General features: G+C 42.6%; 1 protein-coding gene across 22 annotated transcripts in view; it reads right to left on the bottom strand.

Moving 5' to 3' along the window:
• The window catches only part of FHIT (fragile histidine triad diadenosine triphosphatase), a 1,458,892-nt gene that overhangs the window by 172,105 nt on the left and 1,270,868 nt on the right, over nucleotides 1-15,919 (bottom strand). For all 22 annotated transcript variants that reach the window (XM_060307532.2, XM_060307526.2, XM_060307530.2 and 19 more), the window contains one exon: nucleotides 4,823-4,891. In XM_060307532.2, coding sequence (XP_060163515.1) covers nucleotides 4,823-4,891 — 69 coding nt within the window. The remainder of the gene's footprint in view (nucleotides 1-4,822; nucleotides 4,892-15,919) is intronic.

The raw sequence follows: 15,919 nt of genomic DNA, 5'->3' as shown, positions 1-15,919 counted from the left end.
AAACACTGTAAAACGCATCCCTCAGTCTGAGGACATCATTGAAATAAAGCTAATTAACTGTCTCACTGAAACATTCCTTCCCTTTTGGAGAGTCAACTGGGGACCCATGGACTTTGAGCCCATTGTCAAATGGTGTGTGAAAGAGATTCAAGTTCAACAATAAATACTATCAGCAATATAATCGTTTTCTCCAGCCCTCAGGGCCAAATGACCTGCATTTTAGAGAACTGATTTTGTCCACGCATTGTATTTAGCCAAGCAATTGTTTCCCATGATATGCTTGAAGCCACAGTTGCTCTGTCTATGAAATTCATGGTTGAGTTTTTCCAATTGCTGATTGCTAGTCCCACTGGCCTGAATAATAGTCACTTTCTTCGTCCGTAATGGGTTTTATATACAGTGCACAGTCACAACCATTCAATGTCACCCATAAACATTCAATGAATTGTCCAATACAGTTATGAGAGTTGCTTACTTGGGACACAGCTAGGGCAAGCCTTACTGTGTTAATGAGATAATATACCACGACATTAGGCAAGGGGTGTTTCCATCCCCCGCATTAGCTGTACATGCTCTCTTATCTAAGGACCCACTTATGTTATTATCATAATCTTCATCAACTTGTCAAGATAATGAAGGGTCCACTGAGTTCAGACAAGGCCTCATGTAATTCATGGAAATTTAAATAACATAGATATAGAAAGGGTTTAGGAGCACCATATAAATGAGATCTGCATGGAGAACCATAAAGAAAGGGCTTTACAAGAGATTCTGTCTTGGAAAAGATGGAGTTTGAACTTGGTTTTGAGGGAGAGAAGAGAGACTAATCCTCTGAAATGAGGAAGATAAATTATCTAACAAAATGCATAAAGACACATTCAGGACAGAGAGCTGGAGGAAGAGCAGATGAAGGTGAACTCAGAAGTGATAATCAAAGTTGGAAAGAAAGGAAGGGAAACTCTTGTGCCTGTTTTCAGCAAATCCCACATCTGTATTTGTTACAGACACGCAAGTTTGGGTTTCAGGGGAGGCAAGTTTCTTATCAGCTTTGACATATGCCTACCAGACTTGCTTAGCAGTCAGACAATGTTTATAATTACTTCACCAAGCCCTTCTGATGTGCCACAATTTGCAGCCATCTGTACACTGATTTCCGACCAACAGACTTCATTCCATCAATGCTCCATTAAAATAACCTCAGATGGCTGATATCACCATGTCAGAATCTCACCCAGTGTAGCTATGAGTTAATAAATTGACCTTCTGAAAAGCAAGATGTTCGCTCCTTTTAAATTATGTAAGGACTAGTAGGGAATTTCAAGTTCCTCTATTTCAACACCCTGTTCTTTCAGGTATCCATTCACTGAACAACTATTTATTTACCTGTTCTATACCAGATTAGGTCCCTGTTCTCATGGCTTTACAGTGTAGTTGGGGATGCAGGCGCTGACTAATACACTAAGAAGTTATTTCAAGTGTGGTAAATGTTATGAAGGAAATAAACATGGAAATACGATAGCCTTCTCCTGGAGGGGGATAGGGGATTAGCTGTCTTAGATGAGGTGGGGGGGATCAGTAAAAAGGACTCTTTGAGGAGGTAATATTTGGACTGAGATTTGGAAGAAGATATGAAGGGGAAGAGAAGATGGAAGAAGGTACAGTCAAAGAAAACAACATGTGCAAAGTCCCTGCGGTGGGAACGAGAATTTGACAAAAGCAAGTGGTGAGAAGAAATGAGGCTGAGAGGAGCTGGGAAGCTGGGCGGACCCACTACTGTGGTCAAACAACTCACCCAGGACCACAGCATTGTAAATGAGGAAGTAAGGAGGCGAAATGGATGTTACAGATGAGTGGCATACAGACTGGACGGAGGATACTGGGGACTAGTAATATTTGAGTGGTAGAGAGAAGAGGAGTAGCCCATGAAACGCCTTCAAAGGCCAGGCTGGTATCATAAACAAGTGAGGCAAGCCGGGTAAGAGACAGGGAGTGGTAGTGACCTCGAGAATGAGTGACACGCCTAATAGCATCCAGACTCATTAAAAAAATATGTTGCAGGCAAAATAAAGCACGCCATCAAAAAATTCTTCACAAGCAAAATAAAACACATATGAGGAGGCAAACAAAGCCCACGGAACATCAATAGGCAACGCCGAGCTGGGGGAAAAGCAGGAAAGAGGCTGGGAATGAGAAAACTCATTAGAGTGAGCTCATGTAAGTCAAGGAAGCGTTATATCTTATATTTCCATGAACTGAACAGGAAAGGATATATTTTATTAGGCAGTAACCCGAATGCTGTAACACTAACAACAACAACAAAAACCCTACACTATTTGTTACAGAACTTTCGTAACCTAAAAATGGAGGTAACCATCAAATGGTCAGATATGTAAAGACAGGAATCACAGGGCCATGTGGCCCATCCAAGAACTGGATGGACAAGTCCTCCTGAAGAATCGCGGTCATTCACTCTGTGCTTGCACGGGTCCAGGGATGGGAAGCCCCCTCCCTCACGAGGCACTCTAAGTATTCAGAAGTTTCTATAAATTTGACCTGTTGTTATGTGGAACTGATACCTGACTCCTTGATGCCTAACGGTTCCAGATCTGCTCTCTGGAGCCACATAGAACAGCTTTAATACCTTTTCTACCTGCCAGCCCTTCAGATACTTAGAAAGAGTGACCCGGTCATAGCCTTCCCTCTAAAAGCCTTCCCTTCTTCCGACAACACATCTTCACCTTCAACGACTCCCCAAGGTAACAGCTTCCAGGCTCTGTCATCCTAATCACCTTTCTGTGAACCTTCTCCGATTTGTCACCATCCCTCTTAAAACAGTGCCCAGGGAGAATACAGCATTCCTAGCCAATTTATCATCTAGAGCTTCTCCAGGCATCATTTTCTATTTCTGCAGCAGTAGGAATACAATTCCATTCTACGGAGTTCAGTCTCCTGCTGTCCCTGCTCCCACTGCCCACCCTCCCAGGCAGTATGTTTGTTGTATTTCATGGAGAGATGCATAATCGGGGGTGAGTACTCCCATCAGTATAAAGAATGCTGCCCCTCATTACTCCATCATTTCTGGTTAAGGTCACTCAGTCTAATGTCCATTACATCTTGTACCAATAACGCCTGTGCAATGCCTCATGTTTCTCGTGCTGCTTCCTAGGCGTTACCTTATTATGCGCTCAAACTGGAGACGTATTTTTGCACAAAGAGTAAGATGAATCTCAGAGTGAGCAGTTTAAGACAGAGGGAAAATTGGAAATCTGACCCTTGAAAAGAGCGCTGGATGGGGGCATCCAACGACCTGGCTTCAAATCCAGGTTTTCCATTTACTCACCGTTGCTGGTTTCTTAAAAACAAAACTAGTAACGGTAATAAGAACAGAAACAGTTAATTATTAATAAATGCTGGTACATACTTTACCAGCACGTACCACACTGGTACATACTTTAATAAATAAAGTATGTACCCATCCCTGTGATAAGCTTTTCATGTACAGTATGTCATACATTACATGCAACCACCTTTTGAAGTGTATGTATTATATATTATCTACATTTTAAAGAAAAGGGGATTAAAACACAGGGTTTACATGACTTTTCCAACATCACACAATCCCAGTAGGCGGCACTGGGATTTGAACCTAATTCTGCCTGTCTCTGAAGTTCAACATCTTCAAGTCTCGTACCACAATCTCCCTTAGTGGGGACTTACGACTCAGCAATTAATGGGGAAAAAGAAAACTCTTTTAGCAATTACTTCTCCTGAGAAGCTTCTCCTAATGGGTAGGAGACAGGGACATGTGTTGCTTCACCTGCGAGGCTGGAGACACCGGGAGAGTGTACACGAGAGAGCAAAAGAGTGTGGAGGAGAGAAAGGCCACACACCAACCTCAGCCTTGGACATCATGTCTCAAACTGGGCTGAAATGTAGCCCTGCAGCTTCTGTGACAAGCACATTTGGAATATAAACAAGATTTCAAGGGGACAGTTCAGCCTAAGAAAACAGTGTTTTCACCTCTCCAACCAAGCACTCCAGAGCCCCACTGCTATCAGATCAGCTCTTACACATGGGGAACACAGGCGCCCTCTCCTTGCTGAAATAAATATTTAAACTAAAATTTTCTTCTGATATGTTACACCAGCATATCCATGAAAGGGTCTATGCTCCGCACAGCACAGACAGACATCTGAAGGTTTTCATGCAGATGAGGTCCTAGCAGCAGATCACCTGCTTCTTGCTGCTCATCTTTGCAGTGGTTTCACACTTACATCTTTGAATGGAAGTAATAAGTTAACTGCTAAATGCTTATGACACAGGGGTTACACTCATCCTTCAAACCAACCTAGTTTCTGCTGACCATAACTCAAAGTTCCACTCTGAATAAATGCTGTTAGGAGAGGCAAGCCGAGTTCCAAAGTGGTTTTAAAATTAAATGTAGTATTCAACTAAAAAAAGAAAAAAACATATACCAATCTGCTTGATTTCCACTGGTGGCACTCTAGATTATCTCCTACAGAACCTCTGGGCTGTGTCTCCATGAAAATGTTTAGTGCCTTGGTAAATGACAGGACGGAAATCACAAAGACACTTGGTTTCTGCCACATTACATTTGAAAAAGAAAATCATTATAATTCATTTGTCTTCAGTTTCTGCAATGGCCATTCTTGGCTCCTTGGCCTCTACTGCCACTTCCCAAGTCTTATTGGGTAGAATCCCATTTAAGACCATATACGCAGGGTTCCTGGTTCATTAGGTTGATTTCCTCACACTTCCAGCCCCGATAATCAAACAATAAGATCAGAGAGAGCAGACCTACCTCATCGTAGATGCTGTCATTCCTGCGAAAGTCTCCAGCCTTCCTTGGGAGAACGTGGATGTGAACATGCTGAAAAAGTACAAGGAAGAAAGAATAAAATGTGATTATCTCCCCATATATTTCTAGACTTGATAATGACGCTTCCATGAAGTCCAGTTACTCCATATTGGCTCCTGCTGGATTATTTTTCAGAGGAAGATGATGGTCACCTTCAGTAACTATATCTGAAATCTGCAGAGAATAGAGGCTCAAAACAAGAGAGGGGGCTTCCCTGGTGGCACAGTGGTTGGGGGTCCGCCTGCCGATGCAGGGGACTCGGGTTCGTGCCCCGGTCCGGGAAGATCCCACGTGCCGCGGAGCGGCTGGGCCCGTGAGCCAGGGCCGCTGAGCCTGCGCGTCCGGGGCCTGTGCTCCGCAGCGGGAGAGGCCACAACAGTGAGAGGCCCGTGCACCAAAAAGAAAAAAAAAAAACAAGAGAGGACAGTGTGGTGGCATATATGAGAGTGTGAGTGCCAGTGTTTTAGGGGCTCTGTGGAATTACCCATAGTTGTCAATCTTGGTTGTATTTAGCCAGTGCTTTGAAATGACAGCATGTCTTAAAAGGTTACCATAGGAACTCTGAAACTGACAAGAAAGAAGGATTGGCTAACAGAGAAAGGCATAAGTAAAGAAGCAGAGGAGCGAAAGTAGAAAGGAGTATGGAGCAAGTTACAGAACAGAGGCTTCAAATAATAATCATATAATAGTAACATCGATAGTTCTCACTTATTAAGTGTTGAGTTACTATGATAAGAAAGCTTTTATCTCGTTTAATGGTCTGAATAATCCCCTGAGGCAAGTTCTACTATGATCTCCATTTTACAGATGAGGAAATCTATGCTCAGAGAGGTCAAAGCCCCAGAGGAAGTGGTAGAGTCAGCACAGGAAGCCAGCCCATCTGGCTCTTACCGCCACATTCTTTGTCAGCACATAACGCTGATTCTGTGAAGTTAATCTTTTAAACAGTCCGTTTCTCTAGTCTTCTAAAGCGCCCAGGTAATATACATAGCAATGCTATTATGCAGAGATCATGAGTCAAGGCACACAGCATATCTAATTCAATACCCTTCAAGGCGAAACTGCCATTTAAAAGTTTTATTTCCAAGGAGCCTCTATTGTACCTCAGCCGGAGTTAAACCTCGCTCCTGCCCTTGAGCTATGTTCACAAACCAGGGGGAGGAATGTGAAAAGGAAAAGCCTAAATGTGGACAGGCAGACAAAGAATCAAACCTAGTCTCCGATCACACCCACCCCTTCTTGATTACAGTGATCAGGCTGCAAGTCTCCAAGCCTCCAAAGGGCCTCGGGAGAATGTGAGATAAGTGTCCCCGTGGCTTTGCTGCGTGAGGAGGGGAAAATGATATGCTATTAAGGCAGAGGCAGGGAACAAGGCGTTCCAAGGTGAATAAAGCAGAGAGGAGCTTCACAGCAGCCCCTGAGCACATGGTCCCCAAAGAGTGACATGTTCTTCCCAGAATATTCTCCAGTTAATGATGAAGCCAGTCATGGATCCCTCAGCAACTGGGACGAGTGCATGCCTAAGTCACAGACTATGTGAGCAGCGGGAGACAAGGAGAAAAAACAAACAGGGAAAAATACATCACACACTACCCATGGAAACAAATTCTTAGAAGGAAGCAGTGCGGGATAAGCCCAGGCTGAAAGTGATTGATGCACGTGGGCTAGTTGACTTAATAGCAAGACGGCAAGACTGTCACAGTACATGGAAATAGCCCACCCTTAAAAGAAGGCGTACTCAATCTTTACTTCCCAAACCTGCAGCTACCCTTTCCCCCTCTTTCTTCCCTCTTTTCCTCCTTCTTTCTTCCCTTCCTCCCTCCCTCCTTTCCTTCCTTTCTTCCTTATATCTATCCATCCATCCATCCGTCCACCCACCCACCATCTCCCTTGGACCTTTCAATAATCAGGTATTCCAGACCAGTGTTCTCCAGCCAAACTGCCTAATGCAAATCCTGGGCCTACCACTTACTAGCTCTTTGCTCTTGCCTCACAAGGCCTATATCTCAGTTTCCTCATCCGTAAGGGGGGTTGCAACCGTTTCGACCTCACAGAGCTGTTAAGAGGATCAAATCTGCTAACCACGTCCCTAGCATGCTGCTTAGTACATACTGAATACTTAATACATAAAACTGCAGCAGTATTACTCTTACTTTTTATTTATGTTTATTTATTTACTTTTTAATCAGCAGAGAGAGATCACATTCAGGGCTTGGTTCCCACACCAGCAGGGAAGATACTTAAGAAGCTCCTTGAATGGGACATCGTTAAAGTTACTCTGTTGCTAAAGCTTATTACTGTTGCTTTGACTAGTGGTCCTCAAATCTGCGCAGGCACCCGGGGCTTGGTGGAACACAGATCGCCAGGCCCCTAGAATTCACATTTCTTACAAACTCCCAGTGATATCAATGTTGCTGGTCCAGGGCCAGACTTAGACAACCGCAACCATGGTTCACAGGATCCATCTGGTTCCTGACCTCCTCTCCTGAAAATGTGCTAATGTAAGCACCAAGGTCACTCACTGTTTTGCCTGCCCTGTTGCATTATGGGAGACCTATTACTGAATGCTTCCTCGACTTGCCGCTCTCTGGTCACCCTCTGTGCCTTGTCCTTACGAATATGTCTGTTCTTGTCCACTAATGACATACAGGTGGCTGTGAACTTACATTAGGGAAACCTCCTGGGTCCAGGCCCATCCCACACCTCTTTTTCTTTACCTTGCTCTCCTGGGTTAGTGTTCAGGGCTATTTCTATAGGCTCTGTTACCACCCAGTCCTGGAATTGCCACCCTTGATCATTGGTAACCACTTTAAATTCACTGTGACACTGATGACAGCAAACAGCTCACTGTATAGGTGATTTTCCCCAAGGGCATAGCTCTCAACACAGCCTGAGAGCTTGACTTAAATTCTTAAGCGACAGACTGATCACAAGATCCTGACAAAGCACTCAACTTCTCAAAAAAGGGAAATCACCATAAAGCCTGCTCAAAACCTCGCTGCTGTGAAGGAATACCATTGTCATGGCCTTCCAATAGAATGGCATTCTGATAAAACCCCCATGAACAGCACATACGGAGATAATTCGACATAATTCGTTCTTCATATTGAACTTTGGTGATCACAATTGACTTTTTAAAGTGCTATCAAAACCTCTGATTAAATTTTACAGTATAGCTGCTTGAGTGGAAAGAGTATTTTTTTTTTTTCCTTCGGGCCTCTCACTGCTGTGGCCTCTCCCGTTGCGGAGCACAGGCTCCGGACGCGCAGGCTCAGCGGCCATGGCTCATGGGCCCAGCCGCTCCGCGGCACGTGGGATCTTCCCAGACCGGGGCACGAACCCATGTCCCCTGCATCGGCAGGCGGACTCTCAACCACTGTGCCACCAGGGAAGCCCGGGAAGAGTATTTTTAAAAATCCATGATGCACTGCATACCAAAAAAGTTTTCATGGTCAACTAAAATTCCACAATGCTCACTACCATAGTGTCAGAGAAGACCCACTCAAAAGACACATGGTTAATTGTGTTTAATTAGCAATCCAGAAACTTATTTAATTATGGAGAGCTCCACTCTTTATTCATATAACATCTGTTTACATTTTTCTAACATTTATAATTATTCATGCAAAAATATTTAGAACCAAGTTCTAGTCTAGAAACCAGGGATATAGTAACGAATAAGACAAAGTCCCTGCCTCCATAGAGCTACAATGCAAAGGGTGATACAGAAAATAAGCAAGAAAATAAATACACAATTTAGTTTCAGGTGGATATAAGTGTCCTGCAAAAAAAACCTAGCGGGCAGAGCTAAACATTCAGAACTGGGACACTTCAACATTTGAATTTTGGGAAGAGAAGAAGTAGGACTCAGATGAAGGATACAGCAAAGAAGGAGGCAAATCAAGAGAGGGTAAGCTCTCAAACTGATGGAAGAAGGAATTTCAAGGAGTGTATCATCAATAGTCAGCACTGTTGAAAGCTTGCGTTAGCTTCCATGAAACTGGGAGAATAAAACTTAACTAAAAAGCACATGACAAGATGCTCAACATCATCAGTCATTAGTAGAATGAAAATGAAGACCACATTGAGATGTCACTTAGCAGTCAATAGAATGGCAATATTAAAAAAAGAAAATAACAATGTGGATGAGACTGTGGAAAATTAGAGCATTCACAGGCTGTTGGTGAAAATGTAAAATGATGCCACTGTTTTGGAAAATAGTTCTGCACTTCCTCAAAAAGTTAAACATAGAGTTACCATATGATTCAGGATTCTACTCCTAAGTACGTACCCAAAAGATCTGAAAACAGGTCCACACAAAAACTTGTATATGAATATTTATAGCAGTATTATACATAACAGCCAAACAGGGAAAACAACCCGTATGCCCATCAAGTAGCGAATGTATAAAAAACATGTGGTATAGCCAGACAATGGAATATGATTTGGCCATAAAAAGGAATGAAGTACTGTTAAGTGAAAGAATTATGCTAAGTGAGTTATGCTAAGCGAAAGAAGCCAGACACAAAAGGCCAGATATATCATTCTGTTTATATGAAATGCCCAGTATGGGCCAATTCATAGAGACAGAAAGTAAATTAGCAGTGGCCAAGGGGAATGGGGAGTGACTGCTAATGGACATGACGTTTCTTTTGGGGGTGATGAATTTATTCTAAAATTACATAGTCGTGATGGTTGCCCAACTTTGTGAATATACTAGAAAAACATGAAACTGTATACTTTAAAGAGAGTGAATTTTATGGTATGTGAATTATGTTTCCATAAAACTGATATTAAAAAAGAAAACCGAAGCGGATTTTTTTTTTTTCCTGAAGAGAATTTAAGAGAGAGTAGAAGGTGAAGAAAAGGAGATAAATAAGCACAGATAACTTTTCCAAGGAAAAGGAGTTTCACAAAGAAATCCACGGCAGTAGTTGCAGAGGAGGGAGAAAATCACTTGTGAGGAAATACGGGCTTAAGTTTCCCGAGTCTACTAGTTTCTACAATTATTATTATTACCCTTAGTAGTAGTCATTGTTGTTAATACTTAATGAAAGATCACTACATACCAGTCCCTGGGTTGATTTACATCATTATTTCAATTAACCCTTACAATGCTGCCTAGAAGTTGTTAATAAATACATCACCATTTCCAAGAGACAAAATAGACCAAAGAGGTTAAACGACGTGGCCAAGCTCCTGAAGGCGTGACCAGGAGGTGAAATCTGAACCTGAGTCTGCCATCAGACACTGGAGCATCTGCTCTTCACCACCAAGTGACACCATCTCTCAGGAGGCCACCCTGCCTCTCCAGATTCCAAATATAAGGTCACCTCTTCGCCATGGCCTCTTGATGCCTCTGCCAGCTCCATGATTTCTCAGTAATGTCTTTGATCACATCTGCAAGTTCTTTCGGACTTGCATCCCTCAGGGGATGGAACCTGCCTTTGCCCAGAGATCTCAATTCACTTAAAGCAAGGATGTTATCTCCTAAGTCCCATTTCCACCTTACGTCTTCCTAGTTCAAAGTCATGCCAGATATAAATATAGATTAACCAAGTTGTTCAATGTCAAGTCTTTTTTCCCCCCTAATTTATTAATTGTATGTAGTTTGCACCAAGCAGTAGATCCACCCTTTCCTGGCTCATCTGCTTGAGTAAATTTTAGCTTTTAAAGCCCTTTCCGTTATCTCTTTCTCCAAATGTAGGGTCTCTCTCAGTGTTAATACCTTAACAACACTTTTATAGGTCCCGCCTCTTTTGCACGATCTGTGTGTCTCCTTCCATCCTTTTGAACACATCTACCTTACCCCATACTCACCTGAGGATGGTCAGTATAGTCACACTGATGTGTTTTGTCGTTATCAGAACATATTCTAATTTGTCTATAAGGGATAAAATCATGGCGGGGAAAGGGCAGGGAAGACTAGAGATAGAGAGCTACCCTGCTCCGTAACTAGGGTCCAGCAACCTCCATCAGTTGCCCCAGTATGAATCCCTCTCCCTCAGATTAATGAGTAATCACAGAAGGCAAGTCTGATTCTGAAGGAAAACAAAAACACTGCTTTGGGAGGCAGACAGTGGACCCTCCAGTACGTCCATCTCCTAAGCCCAGGGCTGGTGAATATGTTAGGTTGTATGGCAACGAAAAATTACAGTTGCAGAAGGATTAGCCTTGTTACCAGCTGACCTTAAAACAGGGAGAGTATGAATGACCCTGAATTATCCACCTGCACCCAATGTAATCACAAGGGTCCTTAAAAGTGGAAGAAGGTGAACATAGCCAAAATTGAAACTTTGTGCTTCAAAGGATACAGTCAAGAAAGTGAAAAGGTAACCCGCGGAATGGGAGAAAAATTATTTTGCAAATCATCCATCTGATAAGGGACTCGTATCTAAGACATATAAAGAACTACTATAACTCAGTAATAAAAAGACAAAAAAACCAACTAAGAAAATGGGCAGGGGTTGAATAGGCATTTCTCCCAAGAAGACGTGTAAATGGCCAATAAGCAGAGGAATGGAGTTAGAAGGCCATCCCTTCAAAACAACTTCATGAGAGTCTGCCTCCCTTCCTCCCTCCCTCCCTCCCTCCCTCCCCTCTTTGTTTTCCCCCCTTACAGGCAGATAAGAATACTTAGAACCAGCAGAAATCAGATCCCAGCATGAAACATATTACTAGTGAGGGGCCGTATAATTTATTGTCCAAAGGGGAATTTGGGGAGTGAAACGAGGCATTGTTCATCACTACACTGGCCTGTTTATAACTATAGATGGGCCCCGACTTACGATGGTTCTACTTAAAATTTTCTAACTTTACGATGGTGCAAATGTAATAAGTAGAAACCATACTTTGAATTTTGAATTTTGATCTGTTCCCAGGCTCACGGCGATATGTGGGTCCGTACTCTCTCGTGATGCTGGGCGGTGGCAGCCACTACAGCTCCCGGTCAGCCACTGGATCACAAGGGTAAACAACAGATACACTGACAACCGTCTGTACCTAGACAACCGTTCTGTTTTTCACTTTCAGTATAGTATTCAGTAAGGTCCATGAGCCATTCAACACTTTAGTATAAAATAGGCTTTGTGTTACGATGATTTTTCCCAACTGTAGGTGAATGTAAGTGTTCCCAGCACGTTTAAGGCAGGCTGCTAAGCTACGATGTTCTATAGGTTACGTATATTAAATGTATTTTCACCTTAACGATATCTTCAACTTACGATGGGTTTACTGGGATGTCACCCTGTTGTAAGTAGATGAAGATACATAAACATCTAAACCCAGACCGTTTCAAATAAACCAGGGCATACGCTCACCCAGATATTCATTATTTAATTGGGAAGGATGATAGCCTAACTAAATTGGGATTTGACATCCCCTCAACCTGGCTTAGAATCCCAGATCTGCCACTTTGACCAGTTTGGTGACCTTGGACAATTTACTTACTCTCCGTAAGCCTCCGTTTCCTCATCTGCTGCAATGGACACAGTAACATCTCCTATGTCTCAGTGTTTTGGTGAGAATGTGATGATGCATACAGAGCCTTATGCACAGTTAGTGGCACACAGTGCTCTCACGTAAATGGTAGCAAATGTTTTATCAGTGATAATGCCTTAAAAATGGGTAGATGAATGATGTGAAAGTACTATAAAGGTGTAAGTAAAGTTTTTTTACCTTATGAGAAAGAAATGACTAAATGGTGTGTCCGTGTTTTCTCTATAGAAAAGAAGTGGACTAAATTTGGGGGATTCTTCAAATAACAGATGAAACAGCCCCCATCTCTTTAGATGCTAAGACTGCATCACTCCTATTGTTCAAATGACAGCCTCAGAGTAGTGGGTGATGCGTTTATTGCCACATCGTTGTTACTGACAGGGAGGAAGAAAACTTTCCTCTACTCTTCTAGGTTCTTCTGGCTGCTCTAAGAATTAAACTGACATAAGACAGATTAACAGGAGAAAATCAAATTTAATATTGTACGTATGGGAACCGAATATATATGAGAGGTACAGAGACAGAAAACTAAAATGAGGTACATACGCTGTCCTGAGCTAAGGAATGGGATAGGGGACTGGGGCTTCCAAGGACAGGAGGGTCATTCACAGGACGGTGAGGAGAAGAGCAAAGTTTGGTAATTAGATGTCTGCCCTGCCATATAGACGGGGAAATTTAGATAAAATTTATCTTTGGTAATAACTCTTTTTCTGGGAAAAATCCCCAGTTGAAATTCTTCTAGGTAGTTAAGGGAGGGTAAGTAGTTTCTCTTGAGCCCACAGGGTCTCCATTGCCTTTAGCTCAACAGAATCCACGTGCCAAAGCGCACATCTTGGGGAGGCCTGTTCTGAACGCTTACATTACCTAGATTATATACTTAAGCCTCTAGTACAAAAGAAGTCTGGGACTTCTTTTTGAGACAGTAAATGGTTCTATTTGATGAAAAGAGGATGTTCTGCCCTTCAGAAGTCAGGGAGAGGTAGGAGGTAGACACCAAAAATCTACAGTAATTTGAGAGTTACAATCTACTGGAGGAAGCCAAAGAAGTGAAAAACCAGAGGCAAGATAAGGGGAAGGGAGACTGTGTTAATGCCTCATGCCCAGATGTTTCTCTCCACATGGCAGTAACTCTACCACCATTCTTCCCTTTAATTCACTCACTAAAGGAAAATGGAAGAAGCCACTTGAAATGTAATTGTCTCTTGATGTTCTCGTTTGAGTCTACTACACAAACAGTAGGGAGATTTCTCATTTTGTTTTGTTTACTGTAGTAGGGTTAAAAAAATAAATAAGAAAAATAGAGGAGGAGCAGTTCTCCCAGCACCTACTTTCTTATTGGTAGTGATTTCCTTGCCCCCAAAAGCGAGTGGTTTTTAAACGAAGTGGGTACATTCTCACAAGCAACGTCGCTGTCTTATAAACATATCGTTAAAACAGGAGAGGTGATGGAACTATGACAATAGCTCCCATTTCCTTCTCAGGGTGAGTGGCCTATATGCTATTCATCTTTTATTTTTCTTCTCATTTGCAATCAGTGCTTCCTTTACTTTACCAAGACAAATGATAGAAAAGGTGAGTTTTCTTCCCCTATGTCCTGTTTTGAATTTGCGAGCAATGGGTAAGGAAGTTAATCTACTCTTTATCTGTTCTTCTTGTTCTAACTTTTAGTGGGAGAACACCTTAAAACAAAGAAAACAAATCTCTCCTGGGTTTACCCACTACCTATTACAGCATCTCGTGATCCAGTACTTTGCAGTGGAGACGAGCTACTCATGTGTGCAGTGTGGAAGATGGGGGAAACTGATTGGCAAAATGGATGCACTGACACTAGCTCACGTTTGTTCAGTTCTCTGGGCTTCTCTTCTTTTGGAGGGGGAATTGAAGAAGAGCCTGCCAATTACTTCCACCTTGTGAACTTAAAGCCGAAAGGAAAAGACACATACCCACGCTTTCAGAGTTCAGTGACACTCTATACAGCATCAGATTCCATCAGGTTGCTTGTATTTGACTTGAAAAGACCTTAATTTTTTAAAAATTTGAAATTTAAAGCTGCTTGGTCACTAAAAGCTCCTTTAAACTCTCATTGTGGTTTGGAGCCATACATCATGAAAGCTGCGATGCTCAGATGATGTACTGCACTCATACATCATTGGAGCACCATCCTTCTCATGATATATTATTACAACTCACAGCTGGAACACCACCGGTGTGCTGTACGGCTTAAAGACACAACCGTTAAGCCACGAAACTCCACAGGGTCTCAACAAAGTCGGAGATGTTTTTGAAACTGAATTGGTTCTTTATCTTTTACCTTTTTTTAAAGTTTCTCAGTTTGACTGGGACAATTGCGGCACCTGGAAAACTGTGTTTCCTCTGTTTCATGAAAGGCACACCAGCTGCAATATGCTACAGGAAGGAACTTGCTAACACAAGGGCCAGAAACCATCACTGTGCCTGTGCCTTTTGACAGACAACTAATTTTATTCCTGAGTCAAACATGTCAAGGTGTCCTCAAGGCCCTGGAGCAGAAGCACTTCCAGTGACACTTACTTTGGAACTTAGTAGCTGGTAGTGTTTTCACACTGACCCTAAACTTTGCAGCAGAAGCTGAGGCCTCCCCAAACCAAGTGAGGAAGAATCCAGCCAGGAAGAAAACATGAGCTTTGGGGTGGGTGATGGTCTGGGGTGAAATCTATTTAGCAAGGCTCGCTGCAGAACCGAACCTTCTGGTTTATAGCAGAAGCGGGTTGTCAAACATATTTTCAAAACTACTGTTGTGTAACATAGTGATAATAAGATCTACTGAACATTTGGAATATGCCAGCATTGGTCTAAGCACTTTATCTACTTGTTTCATATAACCCACACAATAATTTTATGTGTTAGGATACTGGTTTTCTCTCCACTTGAAAGATGGAGAGATAAAGAAATGCAGGCCTTGGGAGGTGGAGTGAGTAGGTTTTCTCAAGGCCAAAGCCCAGGTGCGACACTTCCCACTGGCACCTGAGGTGTAGTGAAACACAGCCCAGCAGGAGGTATCATCCCTCTGCCCCGCATACTACTCACCCTCAGGATACTGAGCGCTTGTGCAAGAGAGTCCCATGAGAGAACAGATGTCTCACAAATTTGAGAGAGATCTTGTAAAATATTCTATATTATCATCTTCTGGCTCATAATTGATTTTCAAAGTGACCATAACAGCTTCAAGTTCTTAAAACTGTTCAGCAAGAAGACAGGAGAATTTGTAATCATTGCCCTTAAAAAAGCTGACCAACTCAAGCAAGATCTGCAAAACCATGATAATCCTCAAATATGGTCATTCCTACAGCATTAGGTTATGCTCCTGCAACAAGGGAAGTGGAAGCCCAGGCAGACCCTTCCAGGGTAGGTCTTCCTGTCGAGCCACACAGGCAGGAGCAGGAGGTCAGAGGTTCTTTGTGAAACTGGTTCTGTTTGCTGCCTTGCAGGGAAAGCGCCTTAGTGCTACTTCCAGTAAAACAACTTTCAAGAGATACAAGAACGTTTCAGGATTTGTCACCCTTG

This window comes from Globicephala melas, chromosome 11 (genome assembly GCF_963455315.2).
Source record: "Globicephala melas chromosome 11, mGloMel1.2, whole genome shotgun sequence".
NCBI lineage: Eukaryota > Metazoa > Chordata > Mammalia > Artiodactyla > Delphinidae > Globicephala > Globicephala melas.
Note: the sequence above shows the minus strand (reverse complement) of the source record. Positions and strands in the feature narration are given on the sequence as shown.